The following is a 27,571-nucleotide window of genomic DNA, read 5'->3' on the forward strand; positions in this document are numbered from 1 at the left end:
TGTGTAATAATAGTGTTTATTTTGAGTGATTTTATATCATTGGTTAATCTATAAGTTTGGCTTTCTTGCTCAACATTGGTTCCTTCTTTTGTTGAGGTTTTGGTTTGAAGTCTTAAAATGAAGAACTGTTAAACTGTATCGCTCTAAATGTTGTGATAATATGCAGAATCAGTTTTTTCATGTAGTGGTTATCTACTGACAGTGACGAGAGGACAAAGTGAGATGTATATGTAGTTTCCGTGTGTCAGTGAAAATGACCCATGGCCTCGGCAGCCTTGGATCTCACTACAGGATCAGGATCCTGGAGTAGCATCACCAAACCTGAGGGAGGCAGAAACAGTCAATGTTAAATGACAACCAGGAAACCTTTAAAGTGTTCATGAGCCAAGGGATGTGCAGGGTGATACCTTTAGTGATGGTCCCCATGTTCAGGTGGGAGAGATGCTCCTCTTGAAGGTTCCCCAGCAGGAACCCTGATGACAAGCAGACACGCACTTGATTAGATCACAGCACACTTCTTTGCAGCTTAATATGTCCCAAGAGAGTTCAAGGCATTGCTTTAAAGCTAGGGTTGGTAGCCATGGAAAACCAAGGGCACAAACTGTAGAACTGGGAATGGGACAGCACTTTGCATCTTCTGCATGATGTCACCAGCTCACCTTAGTGGTGTTAGAAAGTTTAATTGCACAATTTTTACTTTCCGCAAATTCAAGGCGCTTCAAGGGACGACTGACTGCCATGTGATCCAGGCTCTTACCATACAGACTGCTTAACCACACAATTTAAAATTTATAAATAGGCTATATAACTATTTTATATAAATTATACTGTATACACATATTTGTGAAGATAAAAAGATTAAGGCTGTTTTCTACATTTATACTTACAGCCTGTAAATTTTATTACAACTTTCATGCTTCTTTTTTTACAGTCACACTTTTTTTTAATTTCATGTAACGTTGCTCGTTTACTCTTCCAAGCTCCCGGGCTTCCCCTGGGAATCCCATGTTTAATGTCACAATGCTATGAACTATGGGTAATTCCCTTACGCTAAGTCTGCAAAAATGACCACTTACGGAAAGGGGGCATAAAGGGCTCAAAAAGTCTGGGAGAGATCCCTCACACACTTGATGATTTGACAGTGGGACAGCCCTAAGTCCTCACAGACTTAACTTAAACGCACCTCAAAGTCAGTGAGTGTGTGAGTGTGGACATTGAGACTGGGCCATGGAGTCTCCTCCAAAATGACGCCCCGCTCACATGCACGACCGCCGCTGATTCGCGACCATATGATGGTGAATGATTCAAAACCGGTCCTCAGCACATCGTTTGTGTTTTGCACTACGTCAACTCATGTCTCACTCAGCGGTAAGAAAACACCAAAACATTCTCATAGCGAAAGTTAAAAACACAAACAAACATGAAATGTACGCTCTGCAGGAGGCGGGCAGAACGGGATTTGATTGGTTTCATAATTTGGCTCCTGATGGCAGGGATTGGTTGGTGTTTTCCCAGGTTTACTCCGGCTGTAGATAGCAGCTTTTTCCCCCTCTTTTTTAAGAACACATTATGTATTGATTACCATCGGGACATAAAGATCATTTTAACCAGTATAACAAAAAGTGGATCTAAATCTGACTACCAACCCCAGCTTTATGACACAGGGCAAACCGTGCAGTAGTCGCACCTATAAACATGGCTGCTCCTGCTCGGACTTCATGCCAGTTGCTCTTGAAGAACTGGATGACTGAGATGTGATAAAAGTTCAACATGCCGGGAAAGTCCTGAATCTGTAACACACAAGACAAAACAAATCAAACCAAACAAGAAGTATTCCTTATTTATCTCGACTGTATCATTCATTCTGACTTTAAAAACAAAGTGTGAGGTAGATTTATTGTCAAAACAGGAGATATGCCACTAGTTTGAATGTTTTGTCTGATTCTAAAAGCATTGCTTCTGAAGAATTTTGAAAAATGTGTAACTTTAGAAGAAGTATCATAATAGGGTTAATTAGTTAATAAGAAGATGCTACATTCCCCTCATTCAGCCTTGTTTATGTGTGACACTGTGTGACTGTGTGTGACTGTGTGTGTCTCACCAGGTACTTAGTGAGGTCATTGATGAACTCTCCGTAGTGCAGGCTCTTGTCTTCATGGAGGTGGTTCTGAAACATGGCCGTGATCTGCTCTGATCCCACCACAGGAGCACACGCGCGCATTGCATACTTACATGCCTGCACAGAAAACACACAATCCATGTTTGTTTGAAATTAATTTAGAGTAAAATCAGAAAAAGCATCTTTTACAAGCAGAGTTTGTGCTGTACCTTGACCACCTGTGGGTTTGGATCAACCAGGTGTAACAGCAGGCTGACCAGAACGTTATGGATCTGGTCTTTGAACACGGGCTCTCCTGAGCCAAACTTGGACAGATTCCCCATCAGGTGGATGGAGGCACAGCGGATCTCATCGTTCTCCTGGAGACAGACGGTTGTATTAGTGATACTTGTGTCTGTAAGTGTGGGAAACAAGGTCTACTCTTTGAACATCGTAAAGGACACTTACACATTCCAGGAACGGTTTGATCTTCATGAAGATATAAACCACCAGTAAGTGGACGTTCTTCTTGTCCAGATGGCGGAGGACATTAGAGAGACCTGACATGGCTTCAAGCGTGATCAGCTTACCTGCAGGAAGAGAGGAGGGAAACAAAACATGTCAACAAACAGCAACAGATCCTCCATGATCTTGATCACAAACAAGATCGATCTGGTGACAGAAGATCAAATCAGAAAGAGAACAGTAACTCTTTTAATGACTTTGCTGTCAACTTACCGGGATCATCTTTCTCCTCCATGCCTGAACTCATGGCTGCCAGCAGCTCCTTGGCATACTTATTCACCTGGGTGAACAAGGATGAGTGATATTTAAAAGAGGGAGAAATGAATGCTAATCATTTGAGGCTGATCTGATCTGTAGCACAGTGTATGTTTACTTATTGGTGTGAGTGTTGTACCTTTTCTGGTGATCCCACAGCTATATTCCCAAGCCCCCGTACGGCCAACATACGGACAGTGCAACAGGGATCTGATATTCTCTCCATCATGTTGTTCATTAAAACGTCTATCAGCATCAGCTCCGTCACCACGTGATGGTTCAACAGCTAGACAAAGACAAGGAAAACATCATCTCCTATCAGTCAGGTTCACCATCTTAAAGGTGACATATCACGCTTTTTTCATCAATATATATTGGTCTAAGAGGTCCCATAAACATGTCTTTAAAGTTTATGCTCAAAAAACACTTTGAAATCAGATTTTGGCATGCCTGAAGAACCCTCTTCTTCAGCCCTCCTCAGAACACTCTGTTTTCTCTCTGACCACGTCCCCTGAGGAAGTGGATGTGCCCAGCACGTTGATCTACTGTTTACATGTTGGCTGAATATACACGGCTGCTCACAGATCGCATTTCTTCAACCCTCTGAATCTGATCCTGACGGAGAGGCGCCTGGAGCAGGACCTTTCTGAATGATTGGTCATAGATTTAGTGTTTCTTGTTGTTTTATTTATCAGTATGTAGACGTGTGTCTTGGTACACAGCTACAAACATGTAGCTATGTGGCTATGCTAACTAGCGCTAGCACTTATCCATGATAAATAAAAATCATCCACTAGATCTTCAAATCTGCAGACGAGGGGAGTAAAACCGACCTTTGCCAGAAAGGCAGCGGGACCTTTCTGAACCATTGGTCACAGATTTTGTGTTTCTTGTTGTTTTATTTGTCAGTATGTAGACGTGTGTCTTGGTATACAGCTACAGCTACAGCTACAGCTACGAACATGTAGCTATGTGGCTATGCTAACTAGCGCTAGCACTTTTCCATGACAAATAAAAATCATCCACTAGATCTTCAAATCTGCAGACGTGGGGAGTAAAATCGACCTTTGTGTTTATTAAGACAGCCTACAACTAGCATGCCTCCCTCCTAAGCTCCTTGTTAGCACACATTTGTGCAGGTAATGAAAAACGGAGGGGGGATTCAGTATTATTTTATACAGTCTATGGGTTGAACAAGCTCCGAGCTATGACTCCGTGACAGACCGGATATTGTTGTGACGTAACAAAAACACGGAAGTCTGAAACGGCTCATTTCACACACATTTACAGAAAGGTGGAGAAAACAAAACAGGGGCAGAATGGATTTTTTTCATTCTCGGGGGGTTTGTAGACATGCCAGGGACACATATTTCAGGTAGAGAACCATTAAAAAGTGGATTTTGCATGATATGTCACCTTTAAGCTTATCGATCATGTGAAATCTGACGGCGTTTGATACGTTTGACACTTCTGTTGTCTAAGTAAATGCCTCGCTAAATTCTTATCAAAAATCTCATTAAAAAGAAAATTTGAAAATTAAAATGCATTCACAGAAATGCTTTTTTAATTTTCAGAATGAATACGCAATTTTTACTCAAAAGTAAAAGCAATCCTTTTTTCATTTTAACTTTCATGTTCAAGCTTGCACATTTTGTAACACAATTGAAATGAAACCGGAAAGGACATTGTATATATGTCTGTGGTAGAAACGGTGGGACTGCGAGGTGAAGTCTGATGTCACTTTTCTGTGCAGTGCACATTGTGATTTCATTTTCGAGGTTGGTTTGAATATAGTTATAGATCTAGCGGGGCAGAATTGAAAATGAAAAAGCAATGGGCTTTCTGTTTTCATTTCAATTGTTATACAGAATTTCTGTGAATGCATTTTAATTTTCAAATTTTCTTTTTAATTTGAGTTTTGATTATAATTTAGCGCAGCATTTAAAAAAAATTAAAATTAAATTAAAATTAAAAAGCAAATGTCATTTTCTTTTTCGTTTTAATTGAGTGACATTATCAACATTGTTGAAGATTAATATTAAAACACAAATGGGATTATTGAATCTTAATTTAGAGTCACATGATGCACCCATATTTGGAAAATTGATAAGCATTTCTGTTAATGCAATTTAGTTTTCAAATGAGCTTTTAATTTTCATTTTGCTACATATTTGCTTCCACAGGGTTCTGGGGCATGAAAAAGAAGAGAGACAACCTAAAAACGTCACAGATTTCATGGTGCAGGGTTTCACAGAGTATTACCTCTGAGAAGAACGCTGTGACAGTGACTCTCTGGCACTCGTAGATGTTGTTCAGGGAGGGACACAGACACTCCACAATGGCGGGCAGCCTGGGACCTGCATGCTTCGCCATTGCCCTGTGGAGCAGAAAAACATATCAGCATGAACAATACTCACTGAATGGTTTAATTATGAAGAGCACAATAAATACACTGAACTCTCACGGCTCGCTGTAAGTATACACACCTGGCCAGTAGTGTGACTCCAGTGATGTGTGTATTTTGTTCCTTCATTGCTTCCCAGGCGTTATCCTCATCCAGTTTTTTCATCACCTCATCAAGCTGAGCCCGGGCTAACAAGATGCGCAGCGCATCAGCCGCTACCCTGAAACACAAAACAACACTCACATGTGTTAGCCCACGCAGTCAAGTTCAACGTGTACAGACCTAATCTGTGACCTCATCTTGTATTAATCCTTAAAGAGACAGATTCCCACCCTGCGACGTGGACTGGAGCAGCGTTTTTAATGTTGTTGTCCTTTGGTGCGGAGACCCCAACGCTTGCTCCCAGTCTGACGGTGAGGCAGGAGAAGAGCTGAGGAAACATGCTGACTGCCGGCTCCTGACTCTGACCGTTTAATAATAGCTCTTTAAGCCCACATGTCATCTGCAACAAAGAACACACAGACATCTCATTTTAAGGAATAGTTAACCACCACTAAAAGCATATTTTTGGAAACCTATGTCCATCTTCTTCACAGGTATGAGTTAAACAACAGTGACTGTGTATTTAGCTGTGAGTGACCTTTTCCAGTGCTGCCCCTGAAAGAATCCAGAACTGCTGGTGTGTTATGTAGACACTGTGTAACTTGGCAAACAGTAGGTCAGAAGAACTTTAAACCTTATAACCTTTATTCTTAAAACTGTGATTGTTTTAGTCTCTGTGATTTCCTTCAGTAAATGTAATCATGTGTGACCATCATTACGAGACACACGGTAAACACGGACATGTCTTTCAAGTGTTTGTGACTTACAGCCAGTGGCTGATTGGTGGCCATCTTTGTCATCCCTCCTCTCATCATCGATTCTTTCTTGTCCACGTAAGGCGCCAGGATGACGAGCTTCTCCATCACCATCTCCATAATCTGATTGGCTACGATGGGGTCTGCTCCCAAGGCCATCCACATCTCACTGATCCAGCTGGATGGGAAGACAGAAATGTGTTTTTGTCAATTAAAAAAAGAATAATTATGATAAAACTATGACAAAATAAAAACTAATAATCTCAGAATAAGATTATTGTATTTACATATTGATATAGATTAGTTTATGTTGTTAAGGCCTTGATAAATACCTGTCATAAGGCAGTGGTTGGTTAATGAGTGAATTGATGACAGTCTGGAGATGCTGAGAAGCCAGAATGAGAACCGTCTGTCCTGCAGCCACTCTCACCTAAAAGCAATCAAACAGTATGACTGTATTACAACTATTTAAGCAGATTGAGACAAGATGGAGACAGTGTCATGAAGTTGTGGTTACAAACAATGAGATAAAACATAATGACATAGTGAGCTGAAAGTTATTGTAGAATAACCCTCAAAAGTCTGTTCCTTGATTATTCAAAACAAAAAATAAATCAACATCTGAAAGCGACTGAATTAATATTGTCACTGCTCTTACCTGCTCCTCTGTGATGCTCTGCAGACGTGAATGTAACACCTCCAACATCTCTGGAACCTAAAACACACAAAAATATACCAAGCAGGACAGACATCAAGAAACAGACATGCTCTGTGTTTGATGATTGTGTCAAATAATGAAAAGTTATATAATTATAGAGCTCAACAGATGCAACAAAGAGCGATGAGGAAATCTAAAGAGTGTGTGTGTGTGACCTGCTCCTGCAGTCCTCCTCCTCTGTTCTTCAGAAGAGTATTCAGGATGACAGATGAAGCTCTGCAGCAGTTTGCCTGACTGTCGATGAGTCCGTCAAACAACATGAACACCAACGTGTGCAGCTGCTCCTGAGGGAGACGTTTACTCATCACCTGACACACACAAACAAACACACACACATAAACAAACACACAGGAGAGACACAAAGTTTTGCTATTTAGGTCACATCAATGTCTACTGATGGTGCACAACCATTATGATAATGTCATGGTATGACAGAGCTGAGCTGAATAAAGGTTCTACAGTAAAGCAAACATTGATCTAAATTGAAGTTAATTTAAAGATTGTTTTCTAAAAAGCAGACATGCTGGTTGACACAAAGCGTACCTTTGTGAGGTCAGAGCAGGTCTTGTAAAGGATTGAGTGGTCTGGGTTTTCTAGTTGGTCTTTCAGGGGCAGCAGACTGTCCAGAGCTTCATCCTTATAGTCCAGGGAGAAACCTGACCACAGAGGAAGTTAGAAAATGAATCAAATAAAGTCCAATAAGTAGGTATCAAAGACATTCTCTTGTATGTCTGTATTATTTCTATTTCAAATGAAGAGATTTCAATGAAACAAAGAATCACAAATGTAAAATGTAAGGACTCTGTCTGTACCTTCATAGCGTAGCTGTATGTAAAGCAGCGTGTAAATACAGTCAACAGCAGCCATGCGTACAGCAAGTTGAGGGTCAGAACATCGAGGAGACAGACGACCCAGCAGAGCTCCAAGGTTGTGAAAAGAGACCATGTTCTGAGCAAAGACACACAGGGTCAAAAGAGAGAAGAGGCATGAGACTGCTGTAACACACAATGTTTGAGAGTGATTCATTATTCTTTAATGGCTTTTAAAGATAAACATGCATTAAAAAAAAATCATAAAATGTCATGAATTAAACCCACAAGACAAACAGGCAGATGTGTGAAAGTGTGTGTAAGATTTTGATTGTGTTTGTCTGTGTGTGTGCACCTTGACAGTCAGGTTATCCAGGAAGTTAGCCAGGATGTGAGCGGTGGCTGTGACAGCTCTTTCTCTCTCATGGTCATGAGTGGAGCTCAGCCAGGATTCAATGTGCTGCACAGGACAACAACGCACATGTAAGAAAACATTTAGCTGCAGTATAATAAAAATATTTACGTTTTTTAATGTACCTACACTACCAGTCAAAAGTTTGGAAACACCTTCTCATTCAAGGGTTTGTATTTATTTTAATTATTGTAAACACTGTAGATTAATACTGACGACATCGAATTATTTAATGAACAACAAAGTGTTAAACAAAGCAGAATATGTTTTATATTTTAGATTCTGTAAAGTAGCCCCCTTTTTCCTTCATGACAGCTTTGCACACTCTTGCTATTCTCTCAGTCTGCTTCATGAAGTGGTCTCCTGGAATGGTTTCTAATTAACATGAGCCTTGTCAAGAGTTCATTTATAGAATGACTTGCCTTCTTAATGTGTTTGAGACCATCAGTTGTGTTGTTCAGAGGTAGGGTTAATACACAATGGATAGCCCTATTTGACTACTGTTGTAATCTAGATTATGGCAAAACCAGATTATTTCATAGTTTTGATGTCTTCAGTATTAATCTACAATGTTTTAAAAATAATTAAAATAAATAAAAACCATTGAATGAGAAGGTGTGTCCAAACTTTTGACTGGTAGTGAACACCAGTTCACAGATTACTTCTTTTTAATTGCACAACTGAAAAGTATGTTAAGGGTTTAAAGACACAAGAGAGAAAGTGATAAGATTTGATCAAAGCTAGCAAAACAAACATCATCAAACACCATCTTTGCAGTAATACATATCCAGTTTTTAAGACTGAGATGAAGATGAGGAAATCAGATTACTTTGTAACACCACGTTTACCTTGAAGACACTCTGCAGACCATCAGGTGTGGGGTCCTTGGCCAGGACACTCTTCAGCAGCTCCTGTAGTGCTGTAAACGTGTCTCTGTACAAATCCTGGGCAGATTTAGTAGAACATGTTAACTGTTTGCAACATTTTTAAATGCTGTCAGGTTGTCACTCATGATTTATGTTAGCAGTACAAATGTTTTAGAGGTGTGTGTCTCTCTAAATGAGAGTGAATGTCACAGTGGAATAATAAGAGTTACTGGAGGGAATCGTTTTCTATCAGCCAAACAACTGATCATACAGTAACTGTGTGCACACATCGGTCTGCTTCACTTCACCTTCCTCTGCTTTGGGTCCAGTATCTCATCCTCTTTAGTTTTCTCTGGAGTGCTGTTCTCAGGCGGTAGAGACATCACACTGTTCACGCACACCTTCAGCAACTCAAAGCTTTCATTCTCACTCATAGCAGGATCCAGAGGCCTGAGACACAACCGGTTAAAGATACAACTCTGGAAATTGTAGAATCTCAATTGCAATAAAACTGTTTCTAGTTTTATCCAAGCTTCAGATATCTGTAATCTGGTTTGTCCCTTAAGGTGACGACTCCAAATCAAAATACTCAAAACCTCAAAGTTGATTGTTATTATTCTGTGGTTCTGAACCTAAGACTGAAAGAGGATCCTGTTGTTTTGCTCATTTAAAGGATACATCAGGTTAGAACATGTAGTCATCACAAGATGACGTACTGGAGTCCTCAATGAATCAGCCGGCTCTGCTTTGATGAAATCCTAAACAGAGTGGGCAAAAGAGAAGATGACAGATCAGAAAACAACTGATGTGTTTTCAGGAATTCACACATGAACTTGTTTCAACGACTAAACTGACTCACCAGCATCACATTAATGAGCTCCTGCTTGCGAGTGAAGACGTAGCCTTGTTTCTTCACACACTCTCTGATCGCTCTGGCGATGAGTCCCACACTCTGGACCAAACTCAGCTTCATGGTCAGGTCCTGAAATTGAGAAAGACAGACGCGTATGGGCAAAATACACAGACACAAAAAGACGAAGCAAACATACAGTAAAAATAAAATGAAAATATTCAGATCAAGAGAAGTTGTTTGAATTTAAAAAGAATAAGTTGTTAGGAATGCAAACAATAAGAAACTGTAGCCCCCTTCAGCAGATGCAGCTCTAAAAGACACTGAGCAGAAGCAACACCAGTCCAAATCAATCCAGCAATTAATCAAATCATTCATTTAAACAAGCAAGTTAATCAATCCAGTACAGATCTCATAGATTGATCTTCTATGCCCATGGATAGAGAGAAGTTTGAAATCAGAGTTCAGTGTTTAGAGAAGACTGATTGGTCAGCTCTAAGAGGCGAGGCGATGGTAATGTTTCAAGAATTCTGTTAAAGCATAAAGTTGCTAACAAGGTAAATCATTCCCCAAACTTTTATGATGTTTTCAAGGATTCAGCTTTGGCCCCAAAGTCACCCTCTGCTTTCAGAAGTCTAAGTGCTTTAGGCACAACACCATAAAGTAACCATATTACTGTTTTTAAATCAGCGCATTAGAGCTTAAATCCACAGCAAATCTCTCTCAGAGTATCAAACAATCACTCTATAAGAAGGTTTCAAGTTGGATGGTTTGATTTAAGACATTAATGAAATGTCATATTTGGATAAAATTTTCCTCTATGGAGATCCATCATGACTGATTCAATCCAAACTGATCACAGCCTCCTTCACGCCCTCGGAGCCCTCCGACTGTTTGACACTCAAAGACTTTGGGCGATGTATCACTGAGAGCTACATTTCACAGAGGTAGAGCATTTTAGCTGGTTACACTGCATTCATAAATTCAGCCACTCTGTGCAACAATTGTGACCCGAGTTGGTCTTGTCAACTGTCCACGTTGGAGATGTAAAATACAGTCAATACATGTGGATCAGTCCTGAATGTGAAAATATATTGCTCTTCTTTGTGAAATATAACTTCAGATACAACAAAAAGCTCAAAGAAAAATTAGTCTTTCTAGTGCATCAAGCTGTATCTTCTTGATTTGAAGACTCTGTAAATACTCAGTTAAGACACCACACCCGAGTGTGCAGATCAGAGGGAAAATAAAGGTTAAAGGCAGAGAGCAAGATCAAGGGGCGTAGTATTCCTGTGACGATACCTTTGTCTCTACTTTGATCCCAAGAACCTGTATAAAATAAAGGTGATAAAGTCAGGAGTGAAGGAACAAATACAAACAGCCCTCCTACCTGTAGGATTAAAGTGGATCAGCTCAAGTTGAACTGTGCGAGAGCAACAACAAACACAGTGTGGTAGGTCTGTTTGGATCATGTACTACAGAGCTTGATTGGAGTGCAAAATAAAACCACAACAACAAAGAACCGGCTTCTTCAGGAAGTCGCACTGATGTCTGGACATTTTTAAGTCACTGTCATTTCAACAACTTCAGTTCAGCCCTGTTTATCCCAAATCTCCCTCTTTAACAGGCTTGAAATTTACATCCCTGGCCAGAACTGATGTATGGAGGGTTTTATGTAACATGCTGATTCATCAATTCATCTGTCCAGCTGTCTTAAAGTGGCTGCAGGCATTTTTTCACACAGTGTAAAGCAGCATTGGAAATCAGATGATCTAACTCCCACCTACACAACTGTTATACATTAACACAGACCGACTTACGGGCCTTGCGGACTTAAATCAAGGTCTCTTTTGATTCAGATTTAAACAGATCTAAAATTGATGACTGTTGAGTTACAACAGTTTGTTCATGTTTTAGGCATTATTACACAATTGCTTCAAGTATTTAGTCTTGTTGATCAAATAAGGTCCATGAAGGTGCAGCAGAGAGGATTTGGGTCAAGAGCAGACGTGCTTCTGAGAAGTTTATCCTCAGCTCAAAGTCTAAAATCCAGTTTATACAAAAGAAACCAACCACTCTCTTTCACACTCTCTCATTTGAATAAATAATGACCTACTGGCACCTCTCTTTCTAACTGCATGCTGTCCTTTCTTTGCTGATTACCAGAATACCTCACAACTGAGCTAAGGAGCTTTTCAGGTTTGGAAAATACAAATGTGTGGGAGTGCTCCTTGGACTAGTCATTTTACTGGTACACGACACTCAATGATTAATACTCTGCTAACTCCATCAGGAAAGACAAACTTCACAGGGTGCCCAGGTGTTGTCTTGTTACACACATACTGGCTTTACACTTCAGTGAATCTGTTTCATTGTAAAATTGGGTAACTAAAGCTGGAGCAAAAAAGTGTAGAAGAGGCCACTGAGCAGACGTCAACCATAGAGACCCAGTTTGAATATACAAACTACTGCAGTGTTTTGATAACAGACAGGAGAGCCTGCTCCTATTGGCCTGATAACCCTCTCAAGTATTTACATTACCTTAGTATTGAAGTGTTTACTGATGGAGCGAAGGATGTCTTGATCAATGCGGTTCAGTATTTTCTCAGGAGGTGCGTTCAGAGCCACTTGTCCGTAACACAAGATTAAAGTGCTTTTCACTTTCTCGATTTCCACGTCATTACGCTCCTGAGGAAAAGAGAGAAATGAGAGGTGTAGAACTGGAGTTTTCACTGATAAGAAAACAAACAAACAAACCTCCTCATACTTTTAGCAGGTTGAAGATGCTTGGTGATTTCTTGAAGGCGTCTGACTTTCCAAACTCCTCCAGCTTGGCCAGAGTTCCCTCCAAGTGGCTGTTTGCACACAAACCGACGCCCATCGCAACTCCCTGAAAGATAAACACGACAATAATATAAAAGTTAGACCATAAGCCACAAACACGATACAAACATTCTGATAAGTTATCTTCATTTTTCAAAATGACAGAATCTCTGTAAGACATCAGTGTTTCAGGCACCTCTCGTTCGATGGCATCGCTGTGTCGAGCTGTGAGGAGGATCTCCTGCAGCTGCTTTTTCACCAGCTCTTTGTTGAAACACTGCTGGAGAGTCACTCCTATACATCGATACAGGAAACTCTACAGAGTGACAAAAGTTAAAGGATATTAGTGTCATAAATTTAGTGGTCAAGTACAGTTTTTAAGGGCCAAACTGATATATAAAACGCTATCATCCATTCACAGATAACTTTGTAAGTTTTCCTCTATGTGCCAACAATGCAGAAACAATTCTTCGAGGCGTTGCAGTGTTGATTGCTCGTCCAGCAGAATGTGCTCTGACTCTACCTTTACTGTTTTTTAATCAAACTTTTTGTTGAAGAAACACATTTTTTGATGACATTGTCTTTAAAATATAAGTGGAACAATCAAGTAGAAAAGGTTTCATTCAGGCTAAAAACCTACTGATCTCTGATTAATCTAAAAATTTTCCTTCTTAAATCGATGTGGTGGTTTGTGGGAAATTTTCTTCAATTTATCTGAAGATCTCTGGTCCACATCCCAGAGTCAGGATGTAGCAGATATACAATTTAGACATTTCAAAGCTGCTTAGCTTTACTGGAAGTTTTCAAACATTTCTCATGTGTTCTTATGCATGTGTATGTACATATGGATATGTTTTATATTTTTATGCTCCATATGTTATACTAGCTCCTTAAAATAATTCTGTTGTGAGACAAAGTCAAAGTCTCGTCACTGTTGACTTTGGTGGGTTTAACTCTTCACCTCTCTGTGTACACACTCTGTAGCTGGTTTTGAGGAAGTGTTGGTGTTTGGAGGAGGTCATGAACTCTGCGGAAAGAGTACCACTGTTTGACACAGCCAGCTTAGTGAGCCTAATTATGACTCACATGGAGCTCTGAACTGGGCTTGCCTGAAACCTGTTTCTTTCACTGTCATGACACTGGTGACTGTAGAGAAGTAATAGATGAGGTAAGCTCACTCTGATTGTAGAATGAAAAAGGTTTACCTTTTCCTCTAGAGCACTGTTATAGGTGGGGAGATATCTTGTTGCCTCGGCTGCCAGCTGACAAACCCATTTGTCATCATTGATATTATCCAGAGTTTTAGATAAGAGCTGAAAACAATGTTATCACAATTACAAACACATTTCAACACATCAAGTTAGCATCTGACATTCAAGTATCAGCAGTGGGGGAAAAACTAAGCAGACAGCTTCATATCTTTGTATAGAAAAAAACATCTTCACAGTTTAAGACAAGATAACATATACTTTATTGACTCTATAGTTTAAACTTATATACTGTGATAATAATACCCATCTGTTTCAAACTGCATTCCCAACTTAATTTCCACTGCTTAATTTTTAACTTAATGTTACTTTGCTTGTTGTTTTTATTTATCTTATCGTGTTCTTTTATTTACTGTGTTTTTATCTGTCTGTAAAGCGACCTTGAGTGCTTTGAAAGGCGCTTCTAAATAAAATGTATTATTATTATTATTATTGTCTTTGCAACACACAGATTTCAAAGTGCTACAAATATAAAAACAAGAGCATAAAATGATGTGAGATTTATTTAGCCTTCTGCTAATGATCACATACAATACCTTCAAAATAACAGAGAATAAGGATAAAAAGTGACTGCTTCATCTATTGTTTACATTCATTAAATAATATTATCTTATAGAAGACAAGCGTACCTTTAGTAACTTTTCATCCCAGTGCTGCTTATCCAGGCTCTCTGAGGTCGACTCTGAAAAGAACCACACAGTCAGACTGCACTGCTACAGACGAGAGAACTACTGAACATGTCAGATGAAAGGAAAGACACAGACATATACAGACTGAAGACTACAGCTAGACTACCTCTACAGATTACAATAAATATAGCTCAGAAAGATAACATCAACATGTCTGTGAGTGTTCTCAGTCATACAGGTCATGGTAAATCAAAGCTTGATCTGAAAAGGCAACTGGACTTGGTAGTAACAATGTCGACCTATTTCCATACCCTCTAGGACTGAGAGCAGTGGAGGGATCTCTTTCTCCCAGAGTATCTCTGCGTTGGGATGAATGTTGACACTGAGGATTTGAAGGAGAGAGAGGGACGGAGCGCCGTGTCCTCTGCCGTGAAACGGAAACGCTCCATTCACCTGAAACATCACAATCATAGGCTCAAACAGATACCAGTCATCAGGAATGTTAAACACAAGCTAAATGTTATACAGTGAGGCTGAATTCATGAAAAGCTCTTTTGATCTCCACTTCAGATTGAATATCATTCACAGGAAGAATGTCACAGTGTGTCATTTCAATCTTCTACTGCAGACAGTTATTAGACTGGTTTCTCAGTTATCCTTTGTTATACACTCTAGACACAAGAAGCTTTACGACAGTGGCCTTCATTTGGTTTTGACTATCAGTGTAAAAATGTCTCATCAAGATTTACTCACCAGCAGTCTGATCATTAGTGTTTGAGGAGAAGGTAGATTCACTGGAGGAAACAGAGAAAGCAAATTAAACATGGGATAATAAACATTAGATGGAAATATTTCAACGTTCAAGAGGCATTATACAGTTTTCGATATTAAGTCTCTTACTTTGGTAAAACAAATATGTTTAGCATCGTTTAAAAAAAAAGTTTGGATTTGTAAAACACAAATAAAACTGCTGCCATCAAATTCTGAATGAGTCAGTATGACTTTAAAATCAAGAATGTTCAAAGGTCCAAACACAAACAGCTTGTCTTTGCCAAATGTTCACAACATACAACCCAAAAGATGAGCAATTTCTCACACCCTGTTTTAAAAAGCATCCAAACTTGTTTTGTAGAGTCAGGTTTGTACTGCGGACCAAACAGCTGAATAAGCACCTGCTCTGTAAATATTTCACTTACCTTCTTGTGTGAAGTCGATGTTAAAGCTGGGCTCCTGGTTGTTTTTCTTCTTGGTGCCCAGAACTATCAGACTCTTACACAGAGCGGTGGTGGCGTTGCTATACTGTCCAGGGGTCAGGTAGTACAGCAGCTTTGGCCACAGTACCTGTAAACAACAAAACACACACATCCATTTTAAAACAAAACAAAATCAGTCATACATTTTACTGTTTGGTACAAAGTTTAACCTTAACAATATGAAATATCTGTGAAACACAGATGAATGAACCACCAATAGATCAGGCAGAGGGGAGAACGAAGAGTTAACATACGTCAGCTAGTCGTCCAACAGTAGTGGTCAGGAGATGAAGCGTGTTGTCACACATTGTCCTCAGAGCCTCATTAGTCACCTCCTCTGGATCTGTGGGCCTCTGGCCTCGCTAGAGACACAAAGACAAAATCACACACACAGTTACATATTTATTATCGATATCCTCAGATGTCCTTCTCTAACTCCAGACACTTGATTTGACAGCCCTTCAACCTTTTTAGAAACACTACAGGACCGATCACTCATTAGACAGCATGTATATTCCATATTGTCCGTTGACCTCGAGTATGTTTATGTTTGTATTTGCTTTTTACTCAAACTTTTTGAAGTGCATTAGCAATTAGCAGCATAATTCTCCAAATCAGTGATTTGATTTGGTTGTGGTTTGTCTGTTTTCAGCTTGTGATGAGTTCTGCTTGTTGCAGACAAACTTGAAGACAGCTGACTGTATTGATTGTGTTTTTAAGCTTGTACAGCACTTTGGCCAACTGCAGTTGTTTTTTAAATGTGCTCTATAAATAAAGTTTGACTTGACTTGACTGGAGTTTATCTGAATCTGCACAGCTAAATCTAAACCCTGTTATTAGTTAAATGTTCATTTTCACTGGCAAAGAAAAATGCTCATAAGAAATACCTTTTATTCCTGATTTTTGTGGTCATAATAAAGTCACTCTCTAAAGATGAAATCAAACCGATGTGATACCTGATACGTGTCGTGTAAGGCACAGTGTTGAACTATGAATCGAACCAGCAGCTCCCCTCCGTCTAACTCCAGGTAGCCATGATGAGCCATCGCACTGATCACCTGGACCACACGCTTCTTCACCTGCAGCAGAAAGAGACAGTCACAGTGTGAGGCATGTTAATGTCATGTTTATCAGAAACTAAACAAAAGGTTGAAAGAATCATGAGGAGTGAAGTTTTGTTCTTAAGATTATTCCTAATAGACACTTTGGGATTATTTCAGTGTTGATGAGTGTGTCACCTTGTTGCTCTGGTCGGCCATTGGTTGTCTGATGCTGGCCAGGATCAGCAGCTTCTTACTCTCCATTGTTGAAGCTGCAGCACACAGACACACAATTCACAAGATGAGAAAATGTAACCGATGACTGATCTGACATATAAATCAAAACTAGAATATAATTCAGGGCAAACTAAAAAACCAAGCACTTTAACTCTCCTCCGTGTGCCAGAGCTTTCACATGTGTGTGAGTGAGGAGTTACAAATAAGTGTGTGTAAGTTTAGGAAGCGTAGGTATTTTCTCACTACTTGAGTTGATGAGGTGACGTAGGACTGCAAGGGAGCCGACCCTGCTGCGCTCATTACTGTTCTCCAACTTCTGTAGAACGAACATCACCAGCCGGTCGGGGAAGGCGTTTGCTGGAGGGAGAGGACGGAGAGTGGACATTGAGTGAGTGAAAAAAAGTCAGGGCCTGATCCGCTAAAGGATTGTGCCGCTTTTTCCCCCACTAAACCTGTGCAAACGAGCAAAAACAACATTGTCAAATTCACAGAGCATACACAAAGGGTTCAATGCTCCACAAACTGCTCTGCTGAGAATATATATCGTCTCTTTATGCCAGTACTGTTTGCATACATTTAAATAATTCCTTAAGTATGGTTTGAGTTCAGTGCTGGCAGGATGAGAGCACACAGCGCAGCTCTGTACAGCACAGAGTGGAGATGGGAGCTCATGTCAGTCACTATCAGGTGCAAAACTTGAGCAAGCTGCACAGAGCTGATAGCGGAGGCAAATAATGCACAAGTCTTGGAGCTATTAGCTGCTGAAATCCATTCTTAGTGAATTCACCCCTTAATGTGAAATGGACAAAGTTTCCAAGAAACACACAACGAAAAAAAACAAGAGCACAACACATGGAGGGCAGGATAAGAAGGACAGGAGAAAGGAGGAGGGAAGGAGGCCGAGGGTTCGAGTTAATATGATTATCTTGTTGTGAACACAGAGTTTGGAACACTAATGGGTGATCTTATTACTCTCCTTGTGACTCCACAGAACTAAAACAGATAGAAGGACTGATGGTTAACTTGGTCACCACAGACCTTCCTCTATTACTATACTGACTATTTAAACAACAAGAGTCAAAGCAATCACATGGTGGGGTTCATGAAGTTGCTTGATTTGAAACATTCAAATCAAAGAAAAGCAGCAAGTAAACAGCTTTAGTACCAAGTAAGCTGAAGCAGCGCAGGACCTCGTTGTGGTTCTTGACAGTAGGAGGGTTACTGTAGTCAACAGGGGCAGACACCTGGGGGAGACAGAGGAAACATTACAGCCACAGGTCAACCTACACAGCTGAGGGGCGCACTGCCAAATTGTATTAAGAGAATAACTTTATTTATACTCGACAATAATAGTCGACAGAAAAGCCTTTTGTCATTTGCCATAATCATAATGAAGAAAGTATAATATACAGTCACGAGCTCATAGCCATCTTCATTTTTAAGTGTGATTTCACAGCAACCAGTCACACATGAAAAGTCACATTTACATTTTACAAAAAACAGCTTCCAGCTTACTGGAGCTTGAAGAAGGAACTGAGATGTTTTTAAAGACCACATAACCCAAAGTCAAGTCAGTTGCATACATCTACCTGTTCAGCTTAGCGAGTACACACACAGTTAAAAGGTTTGTGCAATGTTATAATGATAGCTGTTACTGTAACTGTTACACTACTACATTGTGAAATACTTTTGGTCGTAATCACACAATCCAGATCACACACACACATTAAGGGCGCAGTCATTGTGGTTGAATGTTGCAATATTTAGGCATCGTGCCAAGCATCAGCTGAGTCACAAGATTATGAAAACATATGACTACAATGACTCTCTGACAGCCACTTGACACTTTAGAAAGGAAGTAAGATAGTAATATGCATAATGTTATTGAAGCATGGAGAGGGATGAGCTGGATTCAAGACGTATGACATCGGTCGAGTCTTGTGATAGAAAGTGCTGCACAGACTGTGGGGAACTACAAACTGTCAGGGTCTAAACCACATACATGGAGGGAGAGCGACTATAAAGCAGCAGTGTTTTTAAGTATCTAAAGCTTTGTGTGATTGGTGTGTGTTACATTTATTTTCCTCACTGTTGTGACCTACAAACAACTACAAACAAACGGGAACAATCATCCTGCTAAAACCTTAAGTCCTTCATTAGGATGTTTGGAGCAGATTTCCCACAATGCATCTGACAACTACAGCACATAGCATGCCAATAAATGTTACTCCAATCTAATCAGCTTTCCCCACCACACGTTAACTGTTTCCCAAAATGCTGTAAAATAAGGTCACCCAGGAATAACCTACAAAGTAAAAACATTCTTTCTCTGATTTGCAGATTTACTCACTATCCACAACATGTTGGACCTCCTACATTTAAGAACTGCTAAAGACTGCTCACAGTAGCCAGTTTGGATCTTGTATCCCTGGATTAAATACAAAGAGTTCAATCTCCCAAAGCGTGTAAAAGGTTCCACCTCTTTACGAGTAGGTGTGAGTCATGCATTAGTCACCTGGTTTACTTAGGGTTAACGTGCTTGATGTGTACCTGTTGGTGCAGTGCAAAGAGTAGACTGTCCATTTGTGTCTCCAGCACCCTGCTGCCCATGTTGAGAGACGCATCAAGCACCTGGCACAGACTCTGAGTGAAGCAGGAAAGAGAGAAAACAGAATGACTTTCAGATGAAGCTATATAAAGTGTGTGATGTTTCAGTCACATTTCACACACACACACACACACACATTCAGTGTAAGCTTAGAGCAGTTAAAGAACTCCTGAACTGACCCAAAAAAGACATTCAGTCCTTTTAACGACATAAAGCAGGTTAGAGATGGAAGCTTCAGTTTACTGCGTTCATGCATCAGACTCCACAGACCCACCTTGCTTATGACATAGTGCTCATTGTTTTTCTTGTACAGGGACACGATGGCAGGAATCAGCTTAGGAATCTGCTCCTCCAGTTTGTCACTGGCCATCAGATGACACATGGAGCCGACCGCCTCAGCTACTGTTAGCCTCAACTGAAACAGAGAGACGGAACCGTCAGGTGACAGACATTACAGATATTAGCTGAAATACTGTTGGCTGATTAGATTAAAGATAACATAAAAAGGAGAACAGGCCATAAAGGAAACTTTATATCTCAAAGGGTAATTCCAATCTTTGTTGAAAGACATAAACTCCTACTGGTGACTATGTTTCTGCAGGTTTCATACTTTACTTACAACTTTAGGTGTAGGAATGGACACCAGCAACAAAACAACAACATCTAGTACAACATTAACATCCTCCTGAGATTATTTGTTTTGTAGAGATTAACTTTATGTTTAACTCTTTGTGTATTCAGTGATCTTTCTTGACTGAATGAATGGTCATCTATATTTATCTCTAATAGGTTTCCTGAGGTCTGCCATACTGCGTGAGGACACACTGGTTACATTGTTGGACTTGGTTAAAGTGGCTGAGTTAAAACCTGTATTGTAACTGTAATACTATCCCATATGTTTTAGTGACTGCAGTGACTTTAAAATCAAAGACATTTTCCAGCAGTGCATTTTCATTGGCTTCATCATTTTCAAAGAAACATTTTCTCATTTTGCTTGTGTTGCAGGAATCAGTGTCTGTATAATGTACAGAGTGTGTGATCAGGCAGCTAGAGCTCTCTGGTAGTTCTCATGGCCTGGATAGTCTAATCAGATAAACCTTTTTAGTCTTGAAAAATTGTTGAATTTAGTGTGGCAGCACTTTTTTTCAAAGTAGGCAGTTGGGACTGCTCAGCTTCCCCACATTGTCACCCTCTCTTGGTGTTGCCTGAACCAAACTAAGTGCAAAGTGCCTCTTTGTGAGCCTTCAAGCCTGTTGTTGAATCCTTACCTTAGACTCTCTGCTTTGTAACCAAGTACTGAAGAGGATTTCGTAAGCAGCATATATTTCACTGGAGAACGTGTCTTTTCTGACTGTAGGGTCTGGAGCCTTGTCCAGGTTTGCGAGGTACTCTAAGATACTGTCACTGAAGTGACACAGAGCTGGAGGGAGACACACAAAACAAGAGAAATGAACACAAGGAGAGAAGAAATGTGATTACAAAAGAAGTGTAGAAGAAGAAGTGGATATTTTGAAAGCTTTAGAGGTGACAAACATGGAAGAAGTCGATTTGTGTAAAAAACAGATTGGTAGTGCTTACCAGAAGAGAAGACCCACTTCATGTTGTCCTGTTTGGCCATGCCCAGCATGGGCAACATGGTGCCCAGGATAGCATTCAGAAAAGGGACCATACCGTAAACTAAAGGATGAAGAGAAGAATACAGGATGAAGGGCATGCTATAACTTAACACAGCATCTGAGAGGCAGGAACAGCAACACTGTAATCCTTTCCTAATCATATCAGCATTTAAAGAGGGTTCAACTAACATAATAGGAAATGTCAAGATTTACTTTAAAGTGAAATCAATCTACAGACATTGCAACACATTAAGTACTGCAGCAAAACACCTGTTACAATTACATCATGGATCAAAACAAATAAAATATCAATGTAACCCTATGCCTGTCTATGATTTACAGCTAGCTTACATTTATACTTCTTCTACAGATGATATGCTAGATAACACAAAGGTTTTGTGGACACAAGGAAAAGCTATTCAGAAGGTGGCAAGACATAAAGACCAGGGCGCTGCTATGGATTTATGAGCCCCTGAACCAGATCAGAGTCATTAAATCTGATTCATTATTGAGCATCTGCTAATATGGGGTCACTTTACTAATGTCATAAAGATACAAGAACACATTTAGAGAAAAGTAGAACCTCATAAGAACGAGAAAAGTGACTCTCTCATTTCTGAACTTTTAACTTGACTCAATGTTGAGATGAGCTCCAGTTTAAATTTGAAAGTATTTAAATCAGTAGTACTTGAAAATGATAGGTAACATGTTTTAAACTAACTACCTCTGTCTCTTCAATACTGTCAGTGTAGATATCATTAATCAGTGATGTCAGCGCTCACTGATATTTGTTTGTCTTATCCTCTGCAGTTCATTCCATCCTAATCATTGATTGATTTATACACGAGGGGCCGGACAACATTGGCGTCAGGTCAAAGGACTGAAAGTAAACCAGGCTTTACATACCTGGCTCTGATGGATTATGAATGTTTTTAGTCAGTTCAAAGGCTCGGGATATTTCTAACTATAACAGGTTTCAGTGCTAAAGCTCCTAATGAATGCAAACTTTAATTGTTAGACTAGAAGTGTTTCATAATTTCCAAACAAAGAAAGGCTTCTACAAAACAAACCTACTCTGCTGGTGTTTGGACCTTTGACCTGAAAATGCTGTTTTTGGACGAGTTTAACGGGTACGAGACTTTCTCAGCAGTCTCTGAAAACCGGATTTGTGAACAAAAGTTATGACTTCCTGGTGTGTGTGTGTGTGTGTGTGTGTGTGTGTGTGTGTGTGTGTGTGTGTGTGTGTTTGTGTGTGTGTGTGTGTGTGTGTGTGTGTGTGTGTTAATGTGTAGTTCCTTTGTGCTCATTCTGTTACCATTGGAGTCAGAAAGGTTGGCAAGTGTCTGGACCACAAAGAAGTGCGGTATGAGCCCAGGCTGAAACTTGCTGAGGATCTCCTCCATGATGTCATTGATGTGTTTGTTGCCCACAGCAACCAAGATATTACTGGCTGCCTGCTGCCAATCAGGGATGACCTCCTGATTGAACCAGAGAGACAGAGAAAACAGTCAAATATGTAGATTATCATCTCTCCACTGCTGGGAGCAAAGAGAGATTAATTGACGTCTCACATGTTTACCTTTGACCGCGTCATCTCGTCTGAAGCCAGAGAGATGATGCTCTTTATCCTCGGGGAACTGATCTCATCAATCCTGCAGCCCACGATCAGCTCGATGGTCTGAAGAATCACAACTCGGTGGCTCACTGCCAACTACAGAGAAAAAGAGAGGAGGAGGAGGAGGAGAAAATCTATTAATAGCACAGCATTTGTTTATCTGCATGAAACAGCATCAAATGCAAGCGAAATGTTCAGAACTAGCCTTCACAAAGACAACGTAACACATGATAACTTCAACATCATAAAATAAAGGGTGTTATTTGTCCTGTGTCACTTCTGTTTCCTCAGTGTAAAGATGCCGTTGTCTGATAGTAATAAGCCAAAGCATGACAAAGCATTATAAGATGTTGCAACATCATACAGACAGAAGCTGGTTCCCAGCACGAAAGAGCAGACAAAAAGTTACAATTAATACCAAGCTGCTAGTTTATTGTTTTGTTGATGAAGTTGATCAATTGGGAAAATACAATCTGCAATGCTTTGCTGGGTTGGCATTCATTATTTTATATCATTAGAGATATGTGTTGTGTTTTTTGGTAAAAGAAGATCATGGATTATGAAAGGAACAGGAATAATCTGGGGAAATACAGTGAGTTGTGTTTCTGGCAAATCATGAGGAATCCATTACCAGGGCTAACAGATTAAGTTCAATAATCTCTGAGATTACTGACAGAAAAACTGGCAATTATTCAACTAATTTATTGATCAACTGTTTTAATAACTTTATAAGGTTCACTGTAAGAAATCTTATTGTCTCTGAGGTTTAACACAGAAAATACATCCTCACAATTGTCACTGATCACTTTTAAAAATCAACATGAGCGTATCAATATAGATTTAAGGACATTGACTGACATTTTATCACTTTAGAGGCAACCATGTGATCAGTTAATCAAAACAAAATCCTTTTTATTGATAATTTTCCCTGCTGCGTCATTTCATCTGCCTCAGGCTGAACGTTAGACTCTCTGAGACAGAAATGCACGTAGAGTACAAATACTTATTTGACATTTTCACAGGTTTGAAACCTATAAAGTGCAGTCTTGACTCCATGCTGTCTGTAACAGACTGAAAGCCACATATTCAGGGCTCTGAAAGGCTTTCAAATGTGACCTGGTTTAACAGATTAGCAGCAGCAGACTATTGTTAGCCGGGTTACTGGAGTCAAGACAAATCTTGAATAAAACCACCGACATTTCCATCATATGAGTTTCACTTCTTTGTTCTTACTTTAATGTAGTTTAATGGTTAGCTGTTTTACAGGACTACATTTTCCCCTTAACAGAAATCAGAGGTATGAGGGACTCCCCTGCAACTTTCATTCTCCATGTGTGATCACACAGGCTTGTATGTAACTGTAACTTGTTCCTCAGCAAGATTTAACACATGATACCAATAACAGTGGCAGCGCTGCAGGCTTAGTTAAATCATAATATAAGCATGCTCATGTGGTAATGCTTATCTGGCTTTTTTATATCAAAGACTATTAGAATGTGTGTGGTAGGAAAAATGATAAGTGCCAAGTTATGCTGGGTTGTTTTCTTAGCTAATCCTTAGCTGAAACTCTGACATGTTTGACATAACAGGAGTGTATTCTTTACCTTTGGGTGTTTCAGAAGGTAGTCCTGACACATGGCTAACACTCTGTCGGGCTGCTGCTTTCCCAGGGTCAGCATAGACTTTCTGACCTGTTCCTGCACTTCTGAGTCTTTATCTGTGGCTGCATCCAGCAGAGCCAGGGTCACCTCTACAGGGAGCATAACACAGATCAGAGATCAATCTGAGTGAAAGGATTCAGGCACAGTAAATGAACAGAGTCAGATACAACAACAAAGTGAGAGAAGGAGAGAAAAGAGAGGGGCTCACGTTCTATGTCTGTCTCGTCCATGGTGGACAGAGAGGCCAGGCTTCCGGGAGCCTGTGACCGAGGATGTAGCTTCACTCCAGGGATACAGATGTGAAGAGGCTGCCTGGAGCTAAGGAAGAGAAATTGAAGTGGGAATAGAATTGAATATGAGTTTAAGATTTCCTAGCATCAATACAAACTTCACAGACTGAAATGTTCTTGTTAATTAAGAACTCTGGGGACTGTAACCACTATGCTAAGTTATAACTAGCTACTGATAAAAAGAAAGAAGGAAGAGGTCTCTCCTGTGATAATAAAGGGTCAGCAGATTGAGATTGTGCAGTTTTATAAATATCTCAGTGTCGTGCTTGACAATAAATTAAACTGGAAAAAGAACACAGAGGTTTTATTTAAAAAGGATCAGGCAAGATTCTTCTTCCTGAGGAAACTACGATCATTCAACATGAGCAGGAACCTACTTTATGTTTTTTTTTAATCAGGGAATCTTGGCAAGTGTCCTCTTCTATGCTGTCTTTTGCTGGGGGGGGCAGCATTTGTCTTGATGACAGAAAAAGAATGAATAAGCTGATCAGAAAGGCTGGTTCTGTAATTGGGATTACCCCCGACTCTCTTGAGGTTACCTTGGAGAAGAGAACTAGGATTAAATTTAAAACTGATCTTCGAAGGCAATCCCCTGCACAATGTTCCTTCAGTGAGCGACTGGTGATCCCGCAGTGCTCCACAGAATGCCTTAGAAGGTCCTTTGTTCCTGCAGCAGTCAGATTTTTTAATAAACATTTGTAGACATGAATCTGACCCATAGCTGTTAATTAGTCCTCAAATAGTGTGACTGTGTTATTTATTTATTTGTTGTGTTTTTGTGACTGTACTGTCCTATTGTTTGTTGATTCTGTGAACAGACCCTTGTGGCATATGAATTTCCCCCACAGGGGATCAATAAAGTTATCTAATCCAATCTAATCTGATAAAAAAAGAAAGGAGGCTTAAGCATACACTGCATACATTGTTCTGATTGGACCATAACTTAAATCTTAATACATCTTGTATTTAATGTCTTCCTTTTGCATGATGTCATATTTTTGTAGTGCACTTTGGACTGATCTGCCTATGTATGGTGCTTTATAAACAAACTTACCATGCCTTATTTACACTGAGTATTTTTTCCTCTCTCTTACAATGTGAACCTCATCAGGCCAACATCACGAATAATAACTATATCAGTGTTAAATCCACCTAAAGTAACAGCTTCTGAGCTTTCTTTACATGCATGACTAAGATACATATTCAGATCTCTCATTCACATGGCTGACACCTACAACCTGCATCAGGCAAACATTAGACAACCAATACTTCCCTCGACAACATAGGAGCCATGTAAATAAAAGCAAAAACTAAACAATCACTGAGGGATTCATCAAGAAAATATAGACATAGACACACACACACACACACACACACACACACACACACACACACACACATCAACATGCATACGTACACATAGTTACACATGCATACATACATCATACATACATATAAACATGCACACATTCAAATATATTTTAGTCAATCACATGCTGACTAAAAAAGGTGAGGGCTGAAGCCAAGGCTTATCCTGCCTACCCTTTTACATAACTTATACCGTATAGGCAACATTGTGCAACTGTTTTTTTATTATTCTATTTATTCCTTTATTCTCTTGTCCTCTATCTTTGTACCTCTGCAATGTACATTGTGAATCCTGTGCCTGACGCCTGTATTAACTTAACTTGAATGCTAACCATGATATATATATATATGTGAGCCAAGTGTATATGTTTTGTTTGTTAAAAAACCTAATAAATAGATATTTCTAAAAAAAAAAAAAAAAAACATTGTGCAAGTAGTTATGTTATTGTATAACAAAGCAATCTTAAAACATTTCATTCAGAAACAAACTTACAAACAAAAAAAATCTCAAAACATTTAAATCTCAACAAGCAGCAGATCAGAAATCTTAGTGAAATCTAATTTAAATTAACAGTTTATACTTCATCCATGTATTTATTTATCTGTTTATTTTCTAAGCATTTTTTTTTAATACACAAAAGGAGTTACACATTTTTAATTCCTCATCACAACTGTTCCAAACGTTTACCCCTCTAACAGATACACACCTCTGTTTTAGATTTGTCCTTGTCTTTGTTTTTTTTAAAACATGACAGCAGACTGGGAACAGATGTAGTTACACACACACTGTCCTCTGTGACAGCCTCAGAAAAGCAAAGAATGAGACATCATGTGAGAACTGAAACTATTCAAGTATATTTAGGTAAAATGAATTCTCTTTGAACCTTCACTACCTGTAAAGCCAGTTATCAAGCTATTAATTCATACTAAGAGGCTAATTCATCCAGAGATGATGACGCTTTTTGAACACAATGACATCTTATCTACATAAATGGTTAGCATGATACTTTTCACAGCTGCTGTCACTGTTCAATGTCTGCCTTTCACCTGGTTCTGTGCTGATGCTTCAGCAGAGAGCTAACCTACACACTGAATCACGTTAGCATGCTAAGCTACGGAAGAGGCAGCAGCACGTCACTGAGGGAGCTGAAGCAAAACACGAGCAGTGCAAATGAAGCTAACTTACCAATTCACTGCGAATAATAACCTCCAAAGACAACCCTTTCTCCTTCTTCTTCTTCTTCCTCTTCTTCTCTCGGTGTCTGTATGTTGTGTGTCTCTCAGTCACTGCAGGTGTAAACGGTGTAAACACGCCTGGTCATGTGCTTGTAGTCAGCAGGAACGTATCAGGCAGGGGGCGTGGCCTCAG

General features: G+C 39.7%; 1 protein-coding gene across 3 annotated transcripts; it reads right to left on the reverse strand.

The window, feature by feature from the left end:
* mroh1 (maestro heat-like repeat family member 1) lies at positions 1-27,571 on the reverse strand. Of its 3 annotated transcripts, none has more exons than XM_034697889.1 (45): positions 27,389-27,571; positions 24,753-24,862; positions 24,488-24,633; positions 22,848-22,979; positions 22,584-22,746; positions 21,231-21,329; positions 20,921-21,072; positions 19,927-20,067; positions 19,595-19,687; positions 18,210-18,288; positions 17,291-17,401; positions 17,006-17,079; positions 16,724-16,846; positions 16,022-16,129; positions 15,711-15,855; positions 15,268-15,308; positions 14,826-14,967; positions 14,515-14,567; positions 13,823-13,930; positions 12,814-12,933; positions 12,562-12,684; positions 12,336-12,482; positions 11,097-11,123; positions 9,804-9,926; positions 9,623-9,702; positions 9,253-9,394; positions 8,927-9,022; positions 8,022-8,126; positions 7,670-7,805; positions 7,401-7,513; positions 7,013-7,165; positions 6,798-6,854; positions 6,472-6,569; positions 6,152-6,317; positions 5,615-5,784; positions 5,365-5,502; positions 5,141-5,255; positions 3,018-3,164; positions 2,837-2,903; positions 2,567-2,688; positions 2,329-2,478; positions 2,102-2,236; positions 1,688-1,790; positions 408-473; positions 1-321 (listed from the first exon to the last, which is right to left on the reverse strand). In XM_034697889.1, exons 2-45 carry the CDS (start codon positions 24,772-24,774, stop codon positions 245-247), a joined length of 4,908 nt encoding a protein of 1,635 aa, XP_034553780.1. In that variant the 5' UTR covers positions 24,775-24,862; positions 27,389-27,571; the 3' UTR covers positions 1-244. The 3 variants fall into 3 exon arrangements, with proteins under 3 accessions (XP_034553780.1, XP_034553779.1, XP_034553781.1); XM_034697888.1 differs by having other exon boundaries at positions 17,288-17,401; XM_034697890.1 differs by lacking the exon at positions 11,097-11,123 and having other exon boundaries at positions 17,288-17,401; positions 27,389-27,549.

Source organism: Notolabrus celidotus, chromosome 12 (assembly GCF_009762535.1).
Source record: "Notolabrus celidotus isolate fNotCel1 chromosome 12, fNotCel1.pri, whole genome shotgun sequence".
Classification (NCBI taxonomy): domain Eukaryota; kingdom Metazoa; phylum Chordata; class Actinopteri; order Labriformes; family Labridae; genus Notolabrus; species Notolabrus celidotus.

Coding starts and splice junctions, on each gene's coding strand:
- mroh1 (XM_034697888.1), bottom strand. CDS start 24,774: ATGGACGAGACAGACATAGAAC. Junction 16,130..16,723: donor CCTTACACGACACGTATCAG/GTATCACATCGG, acceptor TTGTGTCTCTAG/CGAGGCCAGAGGCCCACAGA. Junction 13,931..14,514: donor GGGATGAAAAGTTACTAAAG/GTACGCTTGTCT, acceptor CATTGTTTTCAG/CTCTTATCTAAAACTCTGGA.